At 41.5% G+C, this 20,503-nt stretch overlaps 1 protein-coding gene across 1 annotated transcript in view; it reads left to right on the top strand.

The window, feature by feature from the left end:
• BCL2L11 (BCL2 like 11) overlaps nucleotides 1-15,257 on the top strand; it is a 49,123-nt gene extending 33,866 nt beyond the window's left edge. Inside the window, exon 4 of the mRNA XM_007959414.1 lies at nucleotides 15,159-15,257. Within this exon, the coding sequence (XP_007957605.1) occupies nucleotides 15,159-15,257 (99 nt within the window). The remainder of the gene's footprint in view (nucleotides 1-15,158) is intronic.
• Nucleotides 15,258-20,503: the final 5,246 nt, after the last annotated feature.

Here is a 20,503-nt window from a genome sequence, read left to right as displayed (position 1 = left end):
TGTGCATTTTTTAATATTTTATAATTGTACATCTTATTTTGCATATCTTAAAAAAGAATCCAATGTGGAAATACAGTCACTATAATTAAAGGACTTTAGAAGGCTAGGATATTGAGGGTAGGAGTAGGAATAGATTCTAGGCTCTAGTCTAATTTTTCTAAAACCAAGGCGGTATATTCTCTATATGTTCAAAACACCAGACTCTTTAGACTAAGGATAGTAACAAAGTGACCCCCCCAAAGTCACAAATGCCTGTTTTAATAGTTATGTGTTAAAATAAAAAATAATCTATTATCTGTAATCATAGTAATTGTCCATTGTTAAATGTTTGGGGTTGAGATCTCGTGAGGGATTGGGAGGCAGTTTTGGAAAATAATGTATTCAGATTACCTGCCATCTTCACGAGGGGAATTGTCACCTCTTGGAGAGCAAGTATAGGAGGCTGTCTGCTTTATAATGGGTTTTAGCGTTTTAAACATTTAGTTTCTTTATGTGCTTTATACTATTATAGTACCTTTCTAAAGTGTTCGTCTTTTATTGCTGAGCCTTTCGAAGCCTGACAGGATATTTTCCCATTTTTTCAGTTAGAGAAATAGAGGAAGTTGTCGTGTAGTTGTCATGTATAAGGGCAGTGGGGAAGCGTATGAGACGAAGCTGTGGCATCTGAACCCTTGGAGGAGGTGAGAGAGGCACAAGGTGAGCGCAAAGTCCCAGTGCATGTTCCCCTTTTCTCTTCTGAACTCAGTGTTATTGCTCCAAATTACCCTGCAGGGCAGAGTAATCAGCGCTGTCCATCTAATAAGAGTTTTTTCCCATAAAATTTTATTTTGGAATAATTTCAGACTTACAGAAAAGTTACAAGAATGGTACAGAGAACTCTCTTATATCTGTGTTACCCACATTCCCCAATGTTTTGCCACGTTTGCTTAACATTCTCTTCTCTTTATATATTTGTACATATTTTTTTCTGAACTGAGAGTAAGTTACAGGCATGATACCCCTTTGCTTTTAAGTACTTCAGTGTGCATTCCCAAAGAATACTCTCTTACATAACTACAGTATAATTTTCAAAATCAGGAAGTTAACTACTATAGAACTAAACTGTGGACCTTATTCAAATTTCACCAATTAATCCAATATATAGAATTTTTAGCAAAATAATAATAATAATTAAGTCTTGTTTTGTATCTAATATCCAATTTAGGATCACAGTGTACACTTAGTTGTCATGTCTCTTTAGTCTCCTTTAATTTGGATGAAGTCTTTCGCAACAGACACTGTGGAAAGGCACAGGACAGTTACTTTGTAGACACTTCCTGAATTTGGATGCGTCTGATGTTTTTGTTTGATTAGGTTCCAGTTTTGCACTTTTACCAGAAGCACCCCAGAGGTGACATGTGTCCTCTTCAGTGCGTCACATCAGGAGGCACATAATGTCAACTTGTCCCGTTACTGTTGATATTAACTTTGATTACTTCGTTAAGATGGAGTCTTCTACTATAAAATAATTTTCCTGTTTGCAGTGGAAGGAAGGAATGCAGGGGGTGGGGAGGGGGACTTTGCTTTCTCTCCTATGTATTTTTTTACTTCATCGACTTTGATTCTTGGATTTCTGTTTTACTCAGTGTGCTATTATGCGTTACTCGTAATATTAATTTTGATACTCAAATGGTCCCAGATTTGGCTAATAGCAGCCTTCAGATACAATTCTCAGTGTCCTCAAGCATTAAAGTGTCTTGGTAGCACAGGCACACTTAATATGTGTTGTGGGACAGAGTCCAAGGGACTGTGAGGTAATGGAGCTCTTAAGGCATTTTTGCTCAATGATAGACACCCATGTGGTATACTGAGGATTACAGCTCCCAGTGACCAGTTCTATTGTGTAGGACGTGTTTGTGAAACTCCAAGAAGGGGAGAACAAGGGCTGTCAGTGAAGACTGGATATCACGGAGGTGTTCATGGTCCTCTAGGGAAAAGAGTTTCTCAGGGAAGCTAAGTCTTTACTTGAAATGTAAAGGCAATGAAGAAGACAGGAAGTCTGAATTTAGCTGAACTGGTACAGTGTTCTTTGTATTTCAATAGCCTGTGCATTGAGGTCTCTTCATCAGTGGGTGTGTTGTCACATGATAGCCAAGCATCTTTTTGTTCTTTAGTAGTCTCTGCTGTTTTCTGTCATTACGCAGAACCTGCATGAGCTCAAGCCCTGGCTCATCTGCTGGAAGTCAGCAACTATAGGTCATGGCCCTCTGCATGGGAGGTTGTTGCCACCTGCCCACTCGCATTTATAGACATAGAACGCTGTGGCTTACCACCAGTTCTGAAGAGATGGAAGGGATGTTGGCCATGGGCCAGGGGAGGTTGTCCCAGGCCCTTTAGAATGTGAAAACACTTGCTCTTGGAATAATTAGAACCATCCTCCAACCAAAATTCTCACCAATACTGGAGCTGCCAGCCTTTACTTTCCATGTCTTCCTTGCTGCTTTACTGTCAAGTAATCCATCCTAAGTTGCTCTGTGTGCAGGTGACTGCTCTTGGCTGCAGTCATTTGAGGAGCCCCAGAATATTCAGGTGGCCTTAATTGAGTCATGGCAATGGATTCTATTTAGGTTCTCTAGAGCTACTCTAACAGAAATAGCACAAGTAGGTGGCTTTAACAAACAGGGATTTATTCTCTTACAGTTTAAGAGGCTGGAAGTCTGAGTTTAAAGTGTCTGCTCTAGGGGCTGGTGAAGGCTCCTGGACCTTGGGGTTCAACTCTGCCTCTTGCTCCTGGTCCACTAGAGCTGGAGGCATCTCTTAACTTAGGCAGCTACTGGCTGTTGAGGTTGATAAACACAAGGTTGACAAGTAAAAAGACACAGTCTCAAAATTACCAAGCAGCATGTCAAGCTACTAGTTCAAGTCCAAAAACAGTCTCAAGATCGGCAGATGACATGGCAGGCCACTGAGGTGAAGACTCGGCCAAATGCAGGATCCATATGTGCCAAAAAACTCAAGACCTTTTCTCAAAGCATCTTATATACTGGAAGCAGACCACATCCCTAAGGCAGCTGCTCAGTTGCTCGTGGTGGATTCCACCATGGAGTTGATTACCAGTCTCACCGTAGGGAATCATTACATCCAGCTGCCCAGCCACCCAAAACCAGGCCCAGCCAAGTTGACAGATAACCTTAACTACCACAGTTGTACCCCTTGTCAACTTGGCAGCTATACAAATCTCCTTCGAGGGTGGTCCAAGTCTCCTAGTCCATCTGAGTGACCTTTATAGTGCAGCAGACTCTAGACAGGACAAGAAATGAATGAAAATGCTTTGTTTTGCTTTAATTATGATCACCAGAAACAATGCATCTTTGTTTACAGTGCTTGCTTCCTTCTTCTTTCTAAGGTATATACAGTCATGAATGGACTGATCTCCATGTAGAACAGTATAGCACTGTGCCAGACAAAGAAGTAGAGAAGGAAAGGTGGCTTATGGTCTGGTTTTGGTAGAAACAAGTTTAATTGAAATGCCAATATATTAGCATTTTCTCTGGTGGCGTAGTGCATAAGGCATTTGACTGCTAACCAGAGGCTGGCAGTTCAAACCCACCAGGCACTACTTGGAAGAAAGATTAGGCAATCTACTTTTATAGTGATACTGCCTTGGAAACCTAAGGAGGGGTCGATATGAGTTGGTTCCAACTCAACAGCAGCAAGTTTGTTTTTTTTTAATATGTGAACTTGTAGTCTTTATACACTCTAACAAGCAAAATTCCCTGTTTTGTTTAAATCTTGTTTTTATTAATCATAGTCATCCTTCTATAGATAATGTATGAGAGATCTAAATTATAGTTTGCTTGCTAATTGCACAATCTGAATGCAAATCCAGAGATAAGTATGCTCAGACAGCATTCTTTAGAAGCCTTCATTAATCAAATGCCAAAGTTTAATCAGATGATTTCTATTCTCTGTGAATGGAATGATGAAAATTTTGGATACAAAATATTAAATTAAAACTAGACCGCCTAACTCAATGAAATGGTTACCCCATACTTCATGGGTTTATAGGTGTCAGTTTCCATAATAAAAACAATTTTGTGTAGCTTAAAAAAATTGGTGCTTGCCATTTATCTGTGATATAGTTTCTGGGTTTAGCAAATGGTTTTGTTGAAGCTAGAGGAAGCAGCTCACGTTTTGGTTTTAAAAGCCTTTCATCCCAGGCTTATGCTATGCTGTTTCCACACCCCAAGTAAGTACCATGATGAGACAGCAAAAGTGACCACCTTCACCCATGGAGACACCAGAACCCATGGGATGGAAGAGTCGTCCTTCTTATGACTTGAGCTCTGTTTGTTTCTTTTTCCGGAGACTTTCAGCACAGCATATGGTTCAGTTTATCTTGATGGAGACAGCAACTGTAGATTGCAGATTTTCTGGAAGAGGACTTTCCATGAGTTGTTGAGGATAGTGAGTGGTCTCATAGAATAACAAGCTAATAGAGAAGTGCAAGGACTTTGGGGTCAGACCTGGACTTGAACCCCAGGTCTACAGGTTAACCTGAATGAGCCTTGTCTATCCCTTAGGAGTGAAGTAAAGAATAAATAAGAACATTTAGAGATGAAACTAGAAAATGTTGTATTATCGTCATTGTTTTTTTTTCTCTCACTTTAAACTGTAATTGAAACATTTCTCAACTGATTTTCCAAGTTTGGAAAGGGAGCTGCTAATGGGTCTATTTACCTGTCTTTTAAGTACTCTGGAACTGCTTTTTAAACAAATTGTGTGTTTGACTCTACTGATGTGTGCCATGTCTTGAGTGTACTCAGATGTGAGTGAGATGAGGCACTGTTGTGTATGTAAATGCCTGCCTGTGCATAGGGCTATATGTAGTTGTGTTTGCCCAAATCGTGTGCAAATGTCCGTCAGTCTGCTGCAGGTGGGTACACCTGTAGGGCTGTTCAGGACCATAGACCATAAGATAGTAACCACCTAGAGCTGCAGATGCCTGGGAGATGGCTTCAGGGGGCTCTGATTGGGTTGGTTTTTTTTTTTTTTTTTTTTTTTTAGATCTCTTGAGGAAATGAAGATGCACATGAGGCAAGGCTTGGCCCTTCTACAGACAACAAATATAAAAAGTGTCTTGCACATCCATCACTAGACTTCTACCAGCTGAAGAAAGGCAGAGAACGTTTAGTTGTGGTTAAAATGCGTTCCATTTCAGTTAGCATTTTTCTGAGTTTGAGGCATTTCTGGACAGTGGGTCCCGCTTTTAATCTTATATTTCATCTACTGATGCCTCACATCAGGGATGATTCTTAAGAACAATTTCTGATTTCTTTGTGGTTGACCATGGAGCAGCGAGGAGCCTCTCAGGTGATGTCCAGGAGTTCTTCATTTTAGCCAGCATGTGACCCTGGGAGCAGGGTCCAACAAATAGGATCTTGGGAGACCCTCCCCCTCCCCCACACACCCCAGTGGAGGTATGTGTTGTACTGTACTCACCACAGTGTACCACAGTCCCAACTGCAGGCTAACCTATACAGTGATTATCTTACAAAAAGCCTGACCTATGATAGTTTCTTTGAAATGATTCATTGACAGGAGGATAACATTTTGACACATAGAAACGTAGTTTTTATGTACTTTTGCATTACCATAGTAAGTCAGTTGTTAACCACGTTGTTGCCTAGTGAGCACTGTGGGAATAATCTGTCGTAGTTTTGTGTAGGGCACCACATTCTGCCGTTGAACAGAATGGCTCCACTGGCTCCCCCAGTACCCTTCCCCAGCTATTGTGGCATCAAAATACGTCAGGCCCAAGCTATACCATTGCCCCTATTGCCTTGGTGATAATAAATAGTGGGTAATTTGGTCTTTGGGCAGCATTGCAGCAGCAGTAGTCTGACATCCTGAAAAAGCAGTGATACCGAATCAGCACTAAAATCAGACCTAAGATGCTGTTTGGCTGGTTCTTTGAAATGGAGAGATTAGATCACCCTAAAGATCTCCACATTGTTTTCCCCACATGCTGGACCATTGTCTGTTTGACTTCTGTGTCACTCTGTTGTCATTTACACTACTGTCTAGATTGATGAGTTATGAATGGTTAGAAGAATGAGGGTCTTCTATCAGAATCACAGGGACAGCTCTCTATCCTGCACCGTGCACTGCCGGCTTTGATTATGGCAACACTCAGCACTTTCCTGGAGAATGCTCTGATGGCCCCTGGTGTACTCTGGCTTCTGGACAGCCAACCAAAACCAACTCTCTGTCCCCCTGTGCCTCAGGGAGCAGGTACCATCCATCCAGACACCACATTCTCAGCTGTCTAGAACCAGAGCAGTGATTGCCTCTCTGCTAGCTCCTTCCTGGTCTCACATCAACATGCAGTCTTCTCTCATACTACCCGCTTTGAGATCATTTTATTTAACAACAACAAAAAAAAAACTATAGACATTAGGCATTTGTTAAGTATTGATTCTGTTAGAAACTAGCATATTGGAACAAGTTAAAAATTTCTTGCCTAAAAGTTCTATAGGTCTTAATCTTGCTTTTTGGTTTGTCTCTTAGAATTTAGCATTGAGCTAGCTCACTGTGAGAGAGAGTGACGATCAAGTGTCCTATTTCTCTTTTTTCTTTGACTTTCAGCAAACTCTTACCTGAAGTGCCCCTCTGTTACAGTAAATCTCAACCCCAGTTCCCAGAGTCAGTCTCTTTCTTGATGTCATTTCTGATGTCTCTCAACCTTTATTTTCATTATGTGTTTTTTTTATAGTCAGTCTCATTTGGGTAATGTTGAGTGTTCTTAATGTATTTATTTAGCCATTTGGCTCACAGATTTTGGCCCCACATTCAGGTTTTGGGATTGAGGCTCAGCTGAGTTGTGGGAATCACTTACTGGTTTTTAACTCTCACTCTACAGAATTGGTGTGTGACCTAAAACAAGGCTTCCTTCAGTCTGAGGGGTAATGTGCCCTTCTTGGCACCAGGCACGTGGCGGATAAGGGCTGGCAGTGTCATACTAATTTATCAGTTTTCTTAATCTTTCCAAAGAACCAGCTTTTGGTTTCCTTGATTTTTTTTACTATTAATTTTTGCTTTCAATTGACTTCTGCTCTAATTTTATTATTTGTTCTGTTTACTTTGGGTTGAATCTGCTTCTTTTTTTCGAGTTTCCTACAGTAGAAGCTGAGATTATTGACCACAGGGTATTTTTCATATCTCCAAAGGAGTGGACCTAAGTCTGTAAAAGGGAAATTTTAGAATCGGATGCATTGATCTTCCTAGCTTTGCGGGAATATTCGATGAGGGCAAAATGTGTGGTGTGGCATAGTTTTAATATAACATGGCATAACATCTCAGGTTTGTTACAAGAAATCAAACACTGAGACATTTAACATTCTATTTGAACTGAAACTGTCAGCTATACGTGCCATTCTCTGCAGGCCCTGTTGCCTTCACTCACATTAGTCCTCTACCTGGAATGATCCTTCTCCTTTTGTTCCTCTGAGTAGCTCCTCTTCTTCCTTCAGACTCAGTTCAGGAATTAACTTTGGTGACTTCTTGCCCCCACCCTTACCCCAGCCCTTGGCTCCCCCATCCACTACTCTGGCAAATGCTTATATCACCCTTTTCATATTATCTTCTTTATCTGTATGGTACTGGCCTTCAGTAGGAGCCCTTGTGGCGCCATGGTTAAATAAGTACTAGACTGCTAACCAAAAGTTCAGTGGTTAGAACCCACCAGCCACTCCCCAGAAGAAAGACATAGCAATCTGTTTCTATAAAGATTTATAGCCTGGAAACCCTGTGGGGTTGCTATGAGTCAGAATGGTTTGGTTGGGTTGGGTTTGGCCTTCAACAGAGTGTAAGGTCCATAACAACAGGTGATGTTTTATTCATCTGATAGGAACGAGCCTCAGCATCTTGAATGTCTTTCAGTGCAGGCAGTCATATTTCACTGGATTGTATGGATGCTTTTCCACTTGTGAAGTGGGGACTTGCACATGCAGACCTCGTGGCCCCAGAGGCAGTGTTAGCGGTTCTCTTAAGCATTTACTCCCTCTTGCCAGTACCTACAGGTATCCTTTGGGGGAAGGGCTGGGCTCAGTGCCTGTGGCACAGCTATCAGTTTAGTGGGTACAAACACATGTGCCATAAGTTGGGCCCTCACTGTGATACAGACAAGCAGTTGGGGCTGCAGGAGCCCCTTACCCAGAGAAAGGATGGTTCCTGTACAGAGACACAAAGCCAGACGTGGAAGGGCTAATCTTCCAGACGCAGGGAATGGTCATAAAGGTCAACCACCCTAATTAACCCAACCATCATATAACTCGATTGATTTAGACTGTGGAGATAAAAATACCCAGAGAGGTTCTACCCTTCAGTCTTCTGAAGAAGACTTATGTTTGCATGAGAGAGAAAGTAATTGTAATAAAGACCACACAAATTGTTAATATTTAACAGTATTTAGTTTTTGGAATAAATAATCTCCTTCACCCAAACAAATCGTTGTAATATATCTTTGTTCGGTGCTCTTACAATTTAAACTAAAACAGTGTTATCCAACTCTGATCTAAGAAATACTTAACTTAAAATGTGAAGAACGAAGAACTCCAGTATAGAGGGGAAAATGCAGGAGGTTCAGAAAGTGGATAGTGCATCTCTCCTGATTATTCTTATTTTAATTCTTGTTTTGATTTAAATACTTTTAATCAGAAGTCTGTCTATTTTATATTGCTCAGTTTTGGAGTGGCAGAACATCAGTCTGCCTTTAATGCATGCATGCCCCTCAGCCTGATTTGTTTAGAAGCCAGGCATTTGAGCAGATGCAGACTTATGGAGCTGCATTGCATCCTTAGGGCACCTGATGGGGAAACTTGTCTTGCAGAAAGAAGGAGGTCTCAGGAAGAGACTTTAAAGCATTGCTGCTAATGCTTGTTTTTATGCATACTCTTACTATCATTTCAGCTCCAGATCAAATGGCAGGGAACGTTCATCAGCAAATCACAGTGCCTGGGTCAGACTTGTTTTTAAACTTTGGTTTTTAACTTGTTGCTTCCCCACATGGTGATTGTACTTTTTAGGCCTGACAGAACTTCCATCTTGAACGTGATGCTCTGGCCAGGACCTGTCCTGGTATTTGCTCACTTTGACTTCTCACAAGGAGCCTTGTCTAACTGCTTTTGAACTCTTCATTTTAATGACTCATAGCATTTCAGAAAGTAAAGTCTCCCTGAAGTCCTTAAGAGCCCATTGCTATCGAGTAGATTCTGACTCATGGCAACCCCATGTGTGTCAGAAGAGAACTGTGCTTCACAGGGTTTTCAGTGGTGAAGTTTTTGGAAGTAGATCACCAGGCCTTTTTCCAAGGCTGAGTGGGCTCAAACTCTCATCCTTCTAAGGGTTAACCACCAAGTGTAGCTGTTTGACCACTCAGGGACTCCAGTAACTCCTTGCTTTTGTTAGGTGCTTTCGAGTTGATTGTGACTTGTAGCAAGCAATCCTGTGTACAACAGAACAAGATAATGCCCGGTCCTGACCATCCTCGTGGGCTCAAACTCTCATCCTTCTAAGGGTTAATCGCCAATTGTAGCTGTTTGACCACTCATGGGGACTCCAGTAACTCCTTGCTTTTGTTAGGTGCTGTCGAGTTGATTGTGACTTGTAGCAAGCAATCCTATGTACAACAGACCAAGATAATGCCCGGTCCTGACCATCCTCACAATCATTGCTATGTTTGAATCCATTGTTGCAGCCACTGTGTCACTCTATCTCCTTGAGGATCTTCTTCTTTTTTGCTGACCTTCTACTTTAACAAGCATTATGTCCTTCTCCAGGGACTGGTCCCTCCTGGTAGCACCTTCAAAGGATGTGAGATGAAGTCTCATCATCTTTGCTTCTAAGAAGCGTTCAGATTGTACTTCTTCTAAGACATATTGAGTTCATCCTTTTGGCAGTCCATGATATATTTAATGTTCTTTGCCCAAATGTACCAGTTCTTCTTTGGTCCTCCTTATTCATTGTCCAGCTGCATATGAGGTGATTGAAAATACCATGACTTGGGCCAGGCTCACCTTAGTCCTCAGAGTGACATCTTCTTTTTTTCTTTTAAACACTTTAAAAAGAGGTCTTTGGCAGCAGATTTGCTCAGTGCACTATGTCATTTAATTTCTTGACTACTGCTTCCATGCACATTGATTGTGGATCCAAATAAAATGAAGTCCTTAACAATTTCAATGTTTTCTCTGTTTATCATGTTGGTTAGTGGCCCAGTTGTGAAGATTTTTGTTTTCTTTATGTTGAGATGTAATTTTTTAAAATATATTTTATTGAAATATAATTTATGTATAGTGAAATACACAAAACTAAAGTGACATGGGTCAAAGCATTTTTTTTTTTTTTTTTTTCCGCAGTGTTCCCTCCTCTCTCCTCCCACCCCTGGTAACCAGCAAAGAACATTTCCTTCCGTATATAAACCTTTCCTTGACTTTTTTTTTTTTTTTTAATTGTGATTTGGGTGAAACTTTACAGAGCAAATTCACTTTCCATACAGCAGCTGACATACACTTTGTCTCATGACATTGACTACAATTTACCACAATGCAACAGCTCCCCTCACAACTTCCTCCCCATAGTTACCTCTTCCCTGTGTCCTTCCCTCCATGCACTCCTGCCCCCTGAGCTGTCTCCCTGTGCATATATAGCCCTTTTATTCTCCCATGATTGATCTCTCCAAGAATGTATCTAACTATTGTAAATGTTCAGCTCATATACCTGTTTCTGTTTGGCTTGAAGCCACAGGAATGGATTCAGTTCCAGACCTGAAGGGCAGCTAAGGGCCATAGTCTCAGTGGTTCCATCAGGCTCTATCAGACCAGCAAAACTGGTCCCTTTTTTTCCTAGTGATTTTGAGTTTTGTTCCACATTATTCTCCCACTCTAAGATCTCCTACCTACAGAGTCGCCCCCCCCCCCAGTGGTTGACAATGGTAGCCGGGCACCATCTAGTTCTTTTCATCTCATAGTCATATGTGCCAAGGATGGCATGGTGTACCAGTCACTTGGACTAATTGTTTCCATGTGTCTTTAGTTTTCTTCATTCTTCTTTGCTCTGGACAAGGAGAAACCCATTGTTGTATCTAGATGGCTGCTTGCAAGCTTTTAAGATCCCAGTAGCTACTTGCCAAAGTAGGAGATAGAACAATGTTTTTGTGTAGTATGTTATGCCAGTTGAGCTTGATGTCACCTGCAACTATGGTCCCAAGCCCACTGGTCCAACTATTTGCTCCCTCCAGATAGCTGGCTGTGGCCAAGAAGTGACTACAACCTTGTCCCTTGTCAGCTCTTCTATATACCTGGGAATTCTTACAGAACATACAATACACTTGTAGAAAGAAACATTGTCTGCCAACCCTATACATGGTCTTGGGCACACTCCCCCCTATGTGGATATGCCTAATAGTTCAGCCTGCCCACCCATGTATCTGCTGGTATGTCACTGTTTGCCTTCACTGACAGTGCGGTAATGTATGTGCAGAAGGATTCATCTTTGTTGTCTGTACTTCCCATGTACCTCTCTATGTCTTACTTTTCCTCAGTGCCACTGTGTTGATCACTCGCATTTGGTGTATTGCCCTTTTCTTCACCCAAATCAATACTTGTCTCTACCTGTCTACCTCTTACCCCTAGTAACCAACAAAGAAAATTTCCTTCCATATATGTAAACCTTTCCATTGACTTTTTACAGTAACAGACTAGTAAAATATTTGTCCTTCTGTGATTGACTTATTTCACTCAGCATGATGTCCTCCAAGTTCATCCATGTTATGCAGTGTTCTGCAGATTCCACATTATTCTTTAGTGTTGTATACTATTCCATTGTGTGTATGTGCAAGTTTGGTTATCTGTTTTTTCTATTGATGGGCATATGGGTTGTTTCCATGTTTTGGCTATTGTAAATAGTGCTGCGATGTAATTTATATTAAAGGCTTTGATCTTCTATGAAGTCTTTGAACTTCATCAGTAAGTGCTTTAAGTCCTCTTCCCTTTGAGCAAGCAAGATTATGTCATCTGCATATCACAGGTTGTTAATGAATCTTCTTTATATAGTCCAACTTCTTGGATTATGTGCTTAGCATACAGATTGAGTAAGTATGGTGAAAGGATACCACCTTGCCTAATTTTAAGCCTAACTCCTTAACCCTCCCCAAAACACAGCGTCTGGTTTTGGGAGCCAGATTGTAGCAGCAGTTCCTCATTTAGACATGGTAGTGAACTCTCCCCTTCATGTGCACTCGTGCCAGCTGCCATCAGTGGCCATCTGCATGGGCTGGTTGTCATCCTGCTTTGGTGTTTGCACCCAGCTGTAGCACTTGTGCCACCTGCCCCTTACTAGTGCTGCATTCCCAGACCATGTGCTCCTGTCAGCCTTGCTAATTTGTATGGGTGCAAGTATTAGAGGGCAACAAGTCAACCAGAAGCAGAGCTGTCTGTTCTGGCTGTTTGCTGAAGTGTGGATCGTAAACTCTGTGCCAGTAGCAGCTTTAGCTGCCTTTGCCAGCTGTTGGGGATTTTCTGGGCTGGCACAGCTGTTTGAATCAGTGGCTTCCTCCATTGAATATTGTCCAAAAGCAGTTGTTCACTGGCTTAAATGTGTGGGTGGTGGTGTCATGCATAATGTCTGAGAGCAGGCCACATGGTCCTTGCTCACCAAGTTGTGTGTCCTTGGCTTGTGGCACATCATTTCATCTGTCCCAGCTAGGCTCTTCTGTCACGGATTGGGCATTCATTTTGTCAAAATTTCCTAGGTGTGGTTTTTCTTCAGAAAAAAAATTGGGGAGCTAGAGAATTCAAGAGGAGCCCATCCTCAACCCTCACCCACATGTTTTTGAATAACCATATCCTTTACATTTGAAATGAAAGCAGAACTATAAAAACTTTATTCTCCCATAAGGAATTCTCCCGTAAGGTAACTTACCTGTGGTCACAGTAACAGCCTTAGAGGGTAAATGCAAGGTGTCCCCTCTCAAACAACATCAGTAGTAGAATATAAAATTTACTCTTGTGAAGTGTAAGTAGTTTGGGGTCTATCCCCAGTGTGACCTCAGTCCTCTTGGTGTCATTCTGACTATGGATACCCAGTCAGGCCCCATTCTCCAGTCCCACTGAGGATGCAGTAACACCAGGGTTTACAGTAGAGATTTATCATGAAGCGATTGCTCAGCCTACCTCTGCGTACAGTTTCTTCATTTTAGTAAACTGTGGTTTTATTTTGAATCAGCCTTTTTCAACCTATTAATATTAACTAAAATTAACCTTCCCCTAAATTATTCTCACATAGAAGCAGGAAAGTAATTTTGAAAGTTAAATCAAAACAAAGCAATCTTGTGTGTAAAAAAGATAAAAATCACAGACTGTGTGGTTACAGAGTGCCTCTACAGGAATTGCTTACATAAAGCTGATTTCCTCCAATCTTGTTATGGAAGGAAAAAGGGAAATGCCCTGGCCTTATCACCATCCCATTATGTCAAACAAGTGCTTGAGAGCTTGTGTAAACAGTGGAGAAAAGGGAGCTCCAGTTGCAGCTGGTATCTATGGATAATGTTTTGGGTCTGTGAGGGGACAGTTATTATGGCCGTGGTTCCTGTGATGGTGAATTAGAAGCACCCCCCTTCCAGGATGAGAAGGAAATGCATCAAATGCTGTAGACAGCTGTGACAGGCTGGCATCATATGTGCATTGCTCATTAAAGAGAGGACCAATGTGAAGGTCAGACTTGAACAGTGAAACAGATTGCAGCTCCTCTGGTTGAGGACCTCACACTTACCAGTCAGAGGGCAGTGGTAGCTCAGTGGTAGAATTCTCACTTTCTCTGTGGAAAACTGAATTCAGTTTTCCAGCCAGAGAAACTCGTGTGTAGTCACCACCTGTCTGTCAGCAGAGTCTTACATGTTGCTGTGAATACTGAACAGGTTTCAGTGGAGCTTCCAGACTAAGATAGTCTAGGAAGAAACACCTGGTGACCTACTTCTGAAAAACAGTCCGTGAAAACCCTGTAGATCACTGTGATCTGTTCTGTAACTGATCACGGAGATGGCACAGGATATAGGCAGTGTTTTGTTGTGTTGTGCATGAGGTCACCATGAGTCAGGGGCTAACTTGAAGGCAGCTGACAACCACAGCAACACTTAGCAGCCCTACAAAGCAGACTATAACTCAAAATTGGCACCCTGGAAGACCAGAGAACCTCTGCAGCTTTCAATAATTTGGCATTTTCCCTGTTTTTTTTTTTTTTTTTTTTTTTAATTTCTCAGATTGAGGTAAACACATGGTGGTCACTGGAAAAGAAACTTTTATATTATTCTTATTCATTGCTCTTTGCTTCTTCCTCCCTGCACTGCATATGGGGGACTTAAGGTTGACTGTTCCTGTCTCCTCCAGACTGTGCCTGGCTATGGTGTTTACCCCACGGAGCCGCTCAAGAGTGGCCCGAAGGGCAGTGGTGCATCAGTACTGGCCCAGCATCTGTGCTATATTTAGCTTCCTGGGGCAAATTACACCAAATGACTGGTTTCTTAAATAAATTACAGCTACCAGAAATTCATTCTGTGGGAATGTGAAACATGTTTGAATGTCAGTAACTTGAATCATAAAATAGTTACTTCATATCTACCAGTTCATTCCTCCCTTTCTTTTCCCCACCCCTTGCCATTTTTTATCGGCAACTCCAGTGACTGAGGGTAGCTTTCCCCAGGCACCACTATAGAGGTTGTGGGGATGTTCATTTGTAAGTAGTTGGTGTGTTTCCTGACCAAAGTGGTACTGGCCAGTGATGGCACTGCCTGTAAAAAGGATTATGTGGCTTTTAGAAGGTCAAACTGGGCTTTAGGGATTCTCTTTTGCATTTCCCAAACATTGTTTTCATTGCTTTTTCTAGAGGAAGAAAAACATCACCTGGTGACCCTGCCCTTTTTGTAGTAACTTCTTCCCTTTGCCAGGGAAGAGAAATGAGTTAGCCATCTCAGGGAGGAATTGGTGCTTTGATGCAACAGCAGTTTTTAAAGGGTGCCTTCCATAGCTCTTAAGATAGGATTGGCTGTTCATTTAAACATGTGTCCAGTCCTCTTGAAAGACAATTAGAAACTAAGAAACTAAAAAGTTTTCCTTTTGTTGTTCCAGGTGTTTTTGAATAATTACCAAGAAGCCGAAGACCACCCCCAAATGGTTATCTTACGAGTGTTGCGTTATATCATCCGCCTGGTGTGGAGAATGCAGTGATGGGTTCTTTGAGCAGCAGAGATGTGCAGAGACATTCTGATCATTCAAACCAACAGGTCAGAGCACCATGGTCTCTTGGTGCCATAACTATGCAGCCAGCGGTTCTTTGCTAGAGAAGGAGTGTGGAGGAGCAGGGCAACATCATGGTTCTGAAGATGCCAAGCTGGATGTGAACTTGACCTTCTGCTCATCACCATGTGGCACAATTTTTAAGTGGAAGTTTGTTGTGAATGTAAATGTTGGAGGATTTTTTTTTTAATGTACAAATCATGATTTTTTGGAAGAGGATTTTATGCAAGAATGGTGTTTACATGTGGTGTGTTTTTTTTCACCTTCTTTAATAAGAACAGGTTTTTCAAAAAGGAAATGGAAACTTTTTGACAAACTCATGAATGATTTTTGTACTAAAATTTTAAGAACATATTGCCTACACTCAGAGGGTTATGTAAACTCTGCAGTGGAAACTGAGCCAGCTGATTTATAAAGCTGCCTTAGTTTATTTTTAGAGATTACTGTATAGAACTTTTAAACAGGGAGAGGTATGATATGCCCCTTCTCTCACTTCCCTGCCATTGCTTTTTTCTTTTACTTTTTTTTTTCATTATTATTAATACCAAAAGAGTTCTTCTGAAATGGAACTGATAAAGGGGCAAAAGGTCTACAGCTAGCCTGTGTTGATATGCCGCACCCATGTTGTAAATATTCACTTACCTCTTTCAGTGCATCTGTGGCAAAACTCCAGGCTGTTTTTAAGTGTTTTTCCTGTATCTCCTTTTGTGATGCTCCTCTCATCTGTCTGGGCACTGATACACAGATGTGGTCCAGAGTATTTTCATAGTAAAGGGTGACAACAAGAGATGGTATCTGCCTATATCACACACAGCCTCATCTGTCTGTTGTTAGCACTAGCCAGGAAGTGCTTGGTGTTGGTGTTCACTTAGTTTTGATGGACTTGTCATTTAGAAATGCTGTGAAGAGGTAATAACAGTATAACAGCAGACAATGTATTACATATTACAGCCAAGAGTACTGTTGGCTTTCCTGGGAACAGGCTTGTCACAGGATGAGCTGTCCGCATGAAGTCCAGATGGTCCACATACCCCAGTGCAGCACAGTGTGGTGCAGGAATTCATGCTGGTGCCTTCCATGCACAGCTGTGAGTGGCACAGCCTGCAGGTTGGTAGGCTCCAGATGTACTTTCTGGTATGCCCTGGCTTTTAATCCATTTAGGTCCACCTGACCTTAGATGCCTAATACTTGGTTCCTATTCCTTCAAATCCACTTTGAATATAGGCTTAATTCAGGTTTCACCAGTACCACAGACAAATTCAATTGGATGTGAGTCTGAAATGACCCCTCAGTCTTCAGTCAGATGTCCTTTTTACTTTCTCCATTTCTCTTGTGACAGTCTGATGCTGTTGGGCCCCCAGTGTATCCATGGCCGTGGCTGGTGCTCCTTGTGCATACCCCTACCTCTGCAGTGAGCTGGAAGCCTGCCTCCTGGTCAGTCATTGCAAAGGCGTTCAAACAGCTAGGGAGGCGCAAGAGACAGATTAGGGAGCAATGAATGAGGGGTGGCAGGATTACTCTGTGAACCCTGTAATAATTACAGTTTTTCAAATCTCAGATCATTAAACAGATTTTTAAAAGACATGAATTTTCAAATGAGTCAGTGGTGCCAACAACTATTATGTTTGCTTTTGCCCTATAGAGAACTAGTGTTTTTATATGATTAAATTAAGTGAAAAAAATCCATTCATTTATATCTTCATAATTATATATGTAGTTTTACATATCTATATAGTTATATAGATATAATTTTTCCTTTAGGTAGAAATAATTTGATTGCAAATATTACCCCCCACCTTTTTAATTTTCTGTTTTTCCCAAAAGTCTCCTTGGGTTTTGAATATTTTTTTAAGCTATATTGGATCTTTGCTTGTGTTCTTGATGTGTCTTGAACCCCTGTGTAGGGTCACAAAGTCCATGGTTGTAAGGAGGTGTGAGAAATACAGCCATGGACTGGCTGGACACACACCAAAGATGTATTTGGTTCTGGGTCTCTCTCCTCCCAGGATCTCCATAGTCACGTGCCAGTCTCTCCGGCTGGAGCACTTTATTCTGTTTCTTCATCCCGCGGCTCCCGGGAGTGGTGCAGGATGAGCCCCGGGGCTCCACTGCTGGTGCCCAAGGGCGTGGCAGCCTCCAGGCTGGCTGTGGAAGCAGCTGGTGAGGAAATCAGAGATTCTATGAATTGTAGAAGTATTAAGAATATGGAATGTTGGCACTAGGAAGTAAGAGATGACTAGATGTCTCTGTACTGTATGTATCTGTTTATCAAGATGCCTCCCTGCAGGAAATATACCTACCATTGGTATGCCTTTTCCTGTCTCCCCACGCCCCTTTTTTTCTTGGCAGAAAAAAATAACTAGATCCCTTTTTTTGAAAACTTAATGTGGGTTTTGTGCCTTGACAACCTCTACCCACATGAGGTTTGTAGAAAGTCCTGTGGCTTAATAGTGAAATGCAATAAACACACAAAATGACTTCATAGGTGAGTCTTCCAATGACCCGTCCTCTTTTCCTAACCTGCAGCAATGATTTTATGAAGAATTTCCCGTGGTTGTGGACAAACCAGTTTAAAATTTCTTCTGATCAAAACAAATGTGCAGTAGAACACATTTTTCTCCTGTTTCCCCTTCTTAATATTGTATATATTTTGACTATTTATTAGATTAGAAAGTCATATTTTACTTATCAACTGAGCCAAATGTCTGTGCAATTGTGTTTTCTTTACCTTTCTTGTAAAATTTTGTACAGCATAAATAAGTAAAAATCACTGTTTTTCTAAACTTTTTCATAATTGAGGATTGTAAATATTGTAGATTCCCTTTCTGTGTAATAATGTGTCCTACTGTTTCATAATGCTGTAAGTTGTAGAAATATTGTATATTTATTTTCTGCTTATTTAATATCTTAAGTTCTAAAAGTATTGACTTCCCTGCCCCCACCCTCTGCAGTCTCCCTAGATGCTGTAGCACCCAGTGGTCATTGGTCAGCTCATTGCAGGCTGTAGGTCTTCCCTGGGGGGTGGGCAGCCCTCTGGCTCTAGTTCCTGGTAGCTCAGTCATAGGGGTATAAATTCTTGAGTTTTGTTATCTTTTTGATGAAATCTGTGTTTAATTGCCAATGACAGACTGTAAATCTGACACCTACAGAATTCAAGTCCAAGAAAACCCAGCAACTTTCTATTTGTTACAAAGCAACTGGCTTCTCATAGAGGGAAATTATGTTAACTCCAGGCTCTATCTTAAAATAAAATATTATCAGAAGTTGGGAAAGATTTTTCCATTGAAAATATACCCACTGACAATTCAATGTTCAGAGAAATAAAAAGGTGCCAGTTTTGGAGGTCTGCCATGAGGTTGTCCAGGACAAGGGCCAGGCAGGGTGGAGGTACGGGTGGACCACACCTGGCTGGGACCCCTTAGCCTGGCAGTGTTGCTCCTGCTTTGAGAGCAGCTTCAGGACCACCTCTTGCCACTAACCCCTTGTGAGTAACCGAGGAGTCTGAATTTTCCCCTACCCACTGCATAGCTTTCTGTTCACTGACATGTGGACTAGTAATTGTCTTCAGGAGCTAATTGTACAAGATCCAAGACCCCCATATCCCGAACTACACCAGCGTTTGGCCAGCCTGCTTCTTCAAGTTGATATCCTCCTTCCACTTTGTCCTCATCCCCTTTGAGAGAAGTTGGGGGTCCCCCACTGGACTGGGTGTAAAGATGTGAAAGCTCATGGAAGCTTTAGGGCAACTTAACTAGTGGTTACATGTAGATGGTTACATCATCTCTGCTGACTTAGCCTGGTGCCTGTGTGTGTCCACTGAGCACATGTGTGTGCATGGATGTGTTCACATGTGACACCAAGTCAGTCAGGGTAATGCCTATTTTACCACAAACACCTGTGTATAAGAAGCATCCTCAGGCTCCCAGCTAGATAACTTGACTACTTTTATTTGGAAATGTCAGCCTTTAGAAGCTCTCTGAAGTTGTATATCCAGGTTCTTAGACCACTTGTTACTGTATCAGAACTCATCAGGTACCCATTTATAAATAGCACTGATCTGTCTGTATACTGATTCATCACTAACTTGTTTCCTAGGACCCAGCGTATGTAGCATTTGTATTGCAATTTCCCTGGCTTACTTGTGTTTTGCACTGATGAATTTTGACAGGGTAATTGCCACTTTACTTGTGCAATACTGCTGTAAATAACTGCAGATTTTTTAAAAAAAAAAAAACTCGATCTTTTATGTTCTTAATAAATTTTATATAAATAAAACTTTCAACTAGTTTTGGTGAGCTGTTTGATTTGTTTCACAAAATGGAGAAGCAGGTAGCTGAAATTACTTAAATGTGTATGTGTGTGTGTGTACACACCCATACATTGGCTCTTTATCATTCAGAATGTTTTACCTTGTATGTAAATTTTTAATTTCTTACTTGAAAACAATTCTATGTAATATACTTAAAAGCAAACTAGTCTTCAAAGATTTGAAGTGGCTGGTAAGACTTTAAAGTATCTGCCCACGTTCATAGTTAGATATGACTCAACACCTGATGAGAGAAGGAGGGAATGTATTAGGAGACGGCTCTGAACTGTATTGATTGATCAGTGGTTACATCAGACCACCTGCCATCTTGCCTGTGTCCTAATGTAAAGAACTTTTTTTAAAAAGAGAGAAATTGTGACTAGGAAAGGCTGTGTCTGTAGTTACCTGCTCACTGTTGGAGGGGTCAGCTGGCAAGAACCTGAGCCTCTTGAGTAAACGGATCACAGCCTCTTTATAAAGGAGCTATTGAGTTTTGGGAGCCCCATGGTGTGCAGTGAGTGTGAATTTAGGCATGATTGAGAAACTAAAACCTGCTGTAGAAATTATTAACTACTGTCGAGTTATAGCCCAGGATCATGTTGACACCATGCATGGTAGGATTGGCCCATTATGATCTGCAGGGTTTTCATTGGCTGAGTTTTTGGCAGTAGATTGCCGGGTCTTTCTTCCTACTCTAGTCTGGAAGCTCTGCTGAAACCTGTTCAGCATCACAGCAACACACAAGCTTCCACTGACACACAAGTAGTGACTATACATGGGGTGCACTGACTGGGAATCGAACATAGGTCTTCTGCATGAAAGGTGAATTCTACCACTGAACTACTGCTTGAACAATTTCTCTTAGAAAGAT

This window comes from Orycteropus afer, unplaced genomic scaffold (genome assembly GCF_000298275.1).
Source record: "Orycteropus afer afer isolate SDZICR_OR568_19922 unplaced genomic scaffold, OryAfe1.0 scaffold00017, whole genome shotgun sequence".
In the NCBI taxonomy this organism is placed as follows: Eukaryota; Metazoa; Chordata; class Mammalia; order Tubulidentata; family Orycteropodidae; genus Orycteropus; species Orycteropus afer.
Note: the sequence above shows the minus strand (reverse complement) of the source record. Positions and strands in the feature narration are given on the sequence as shown.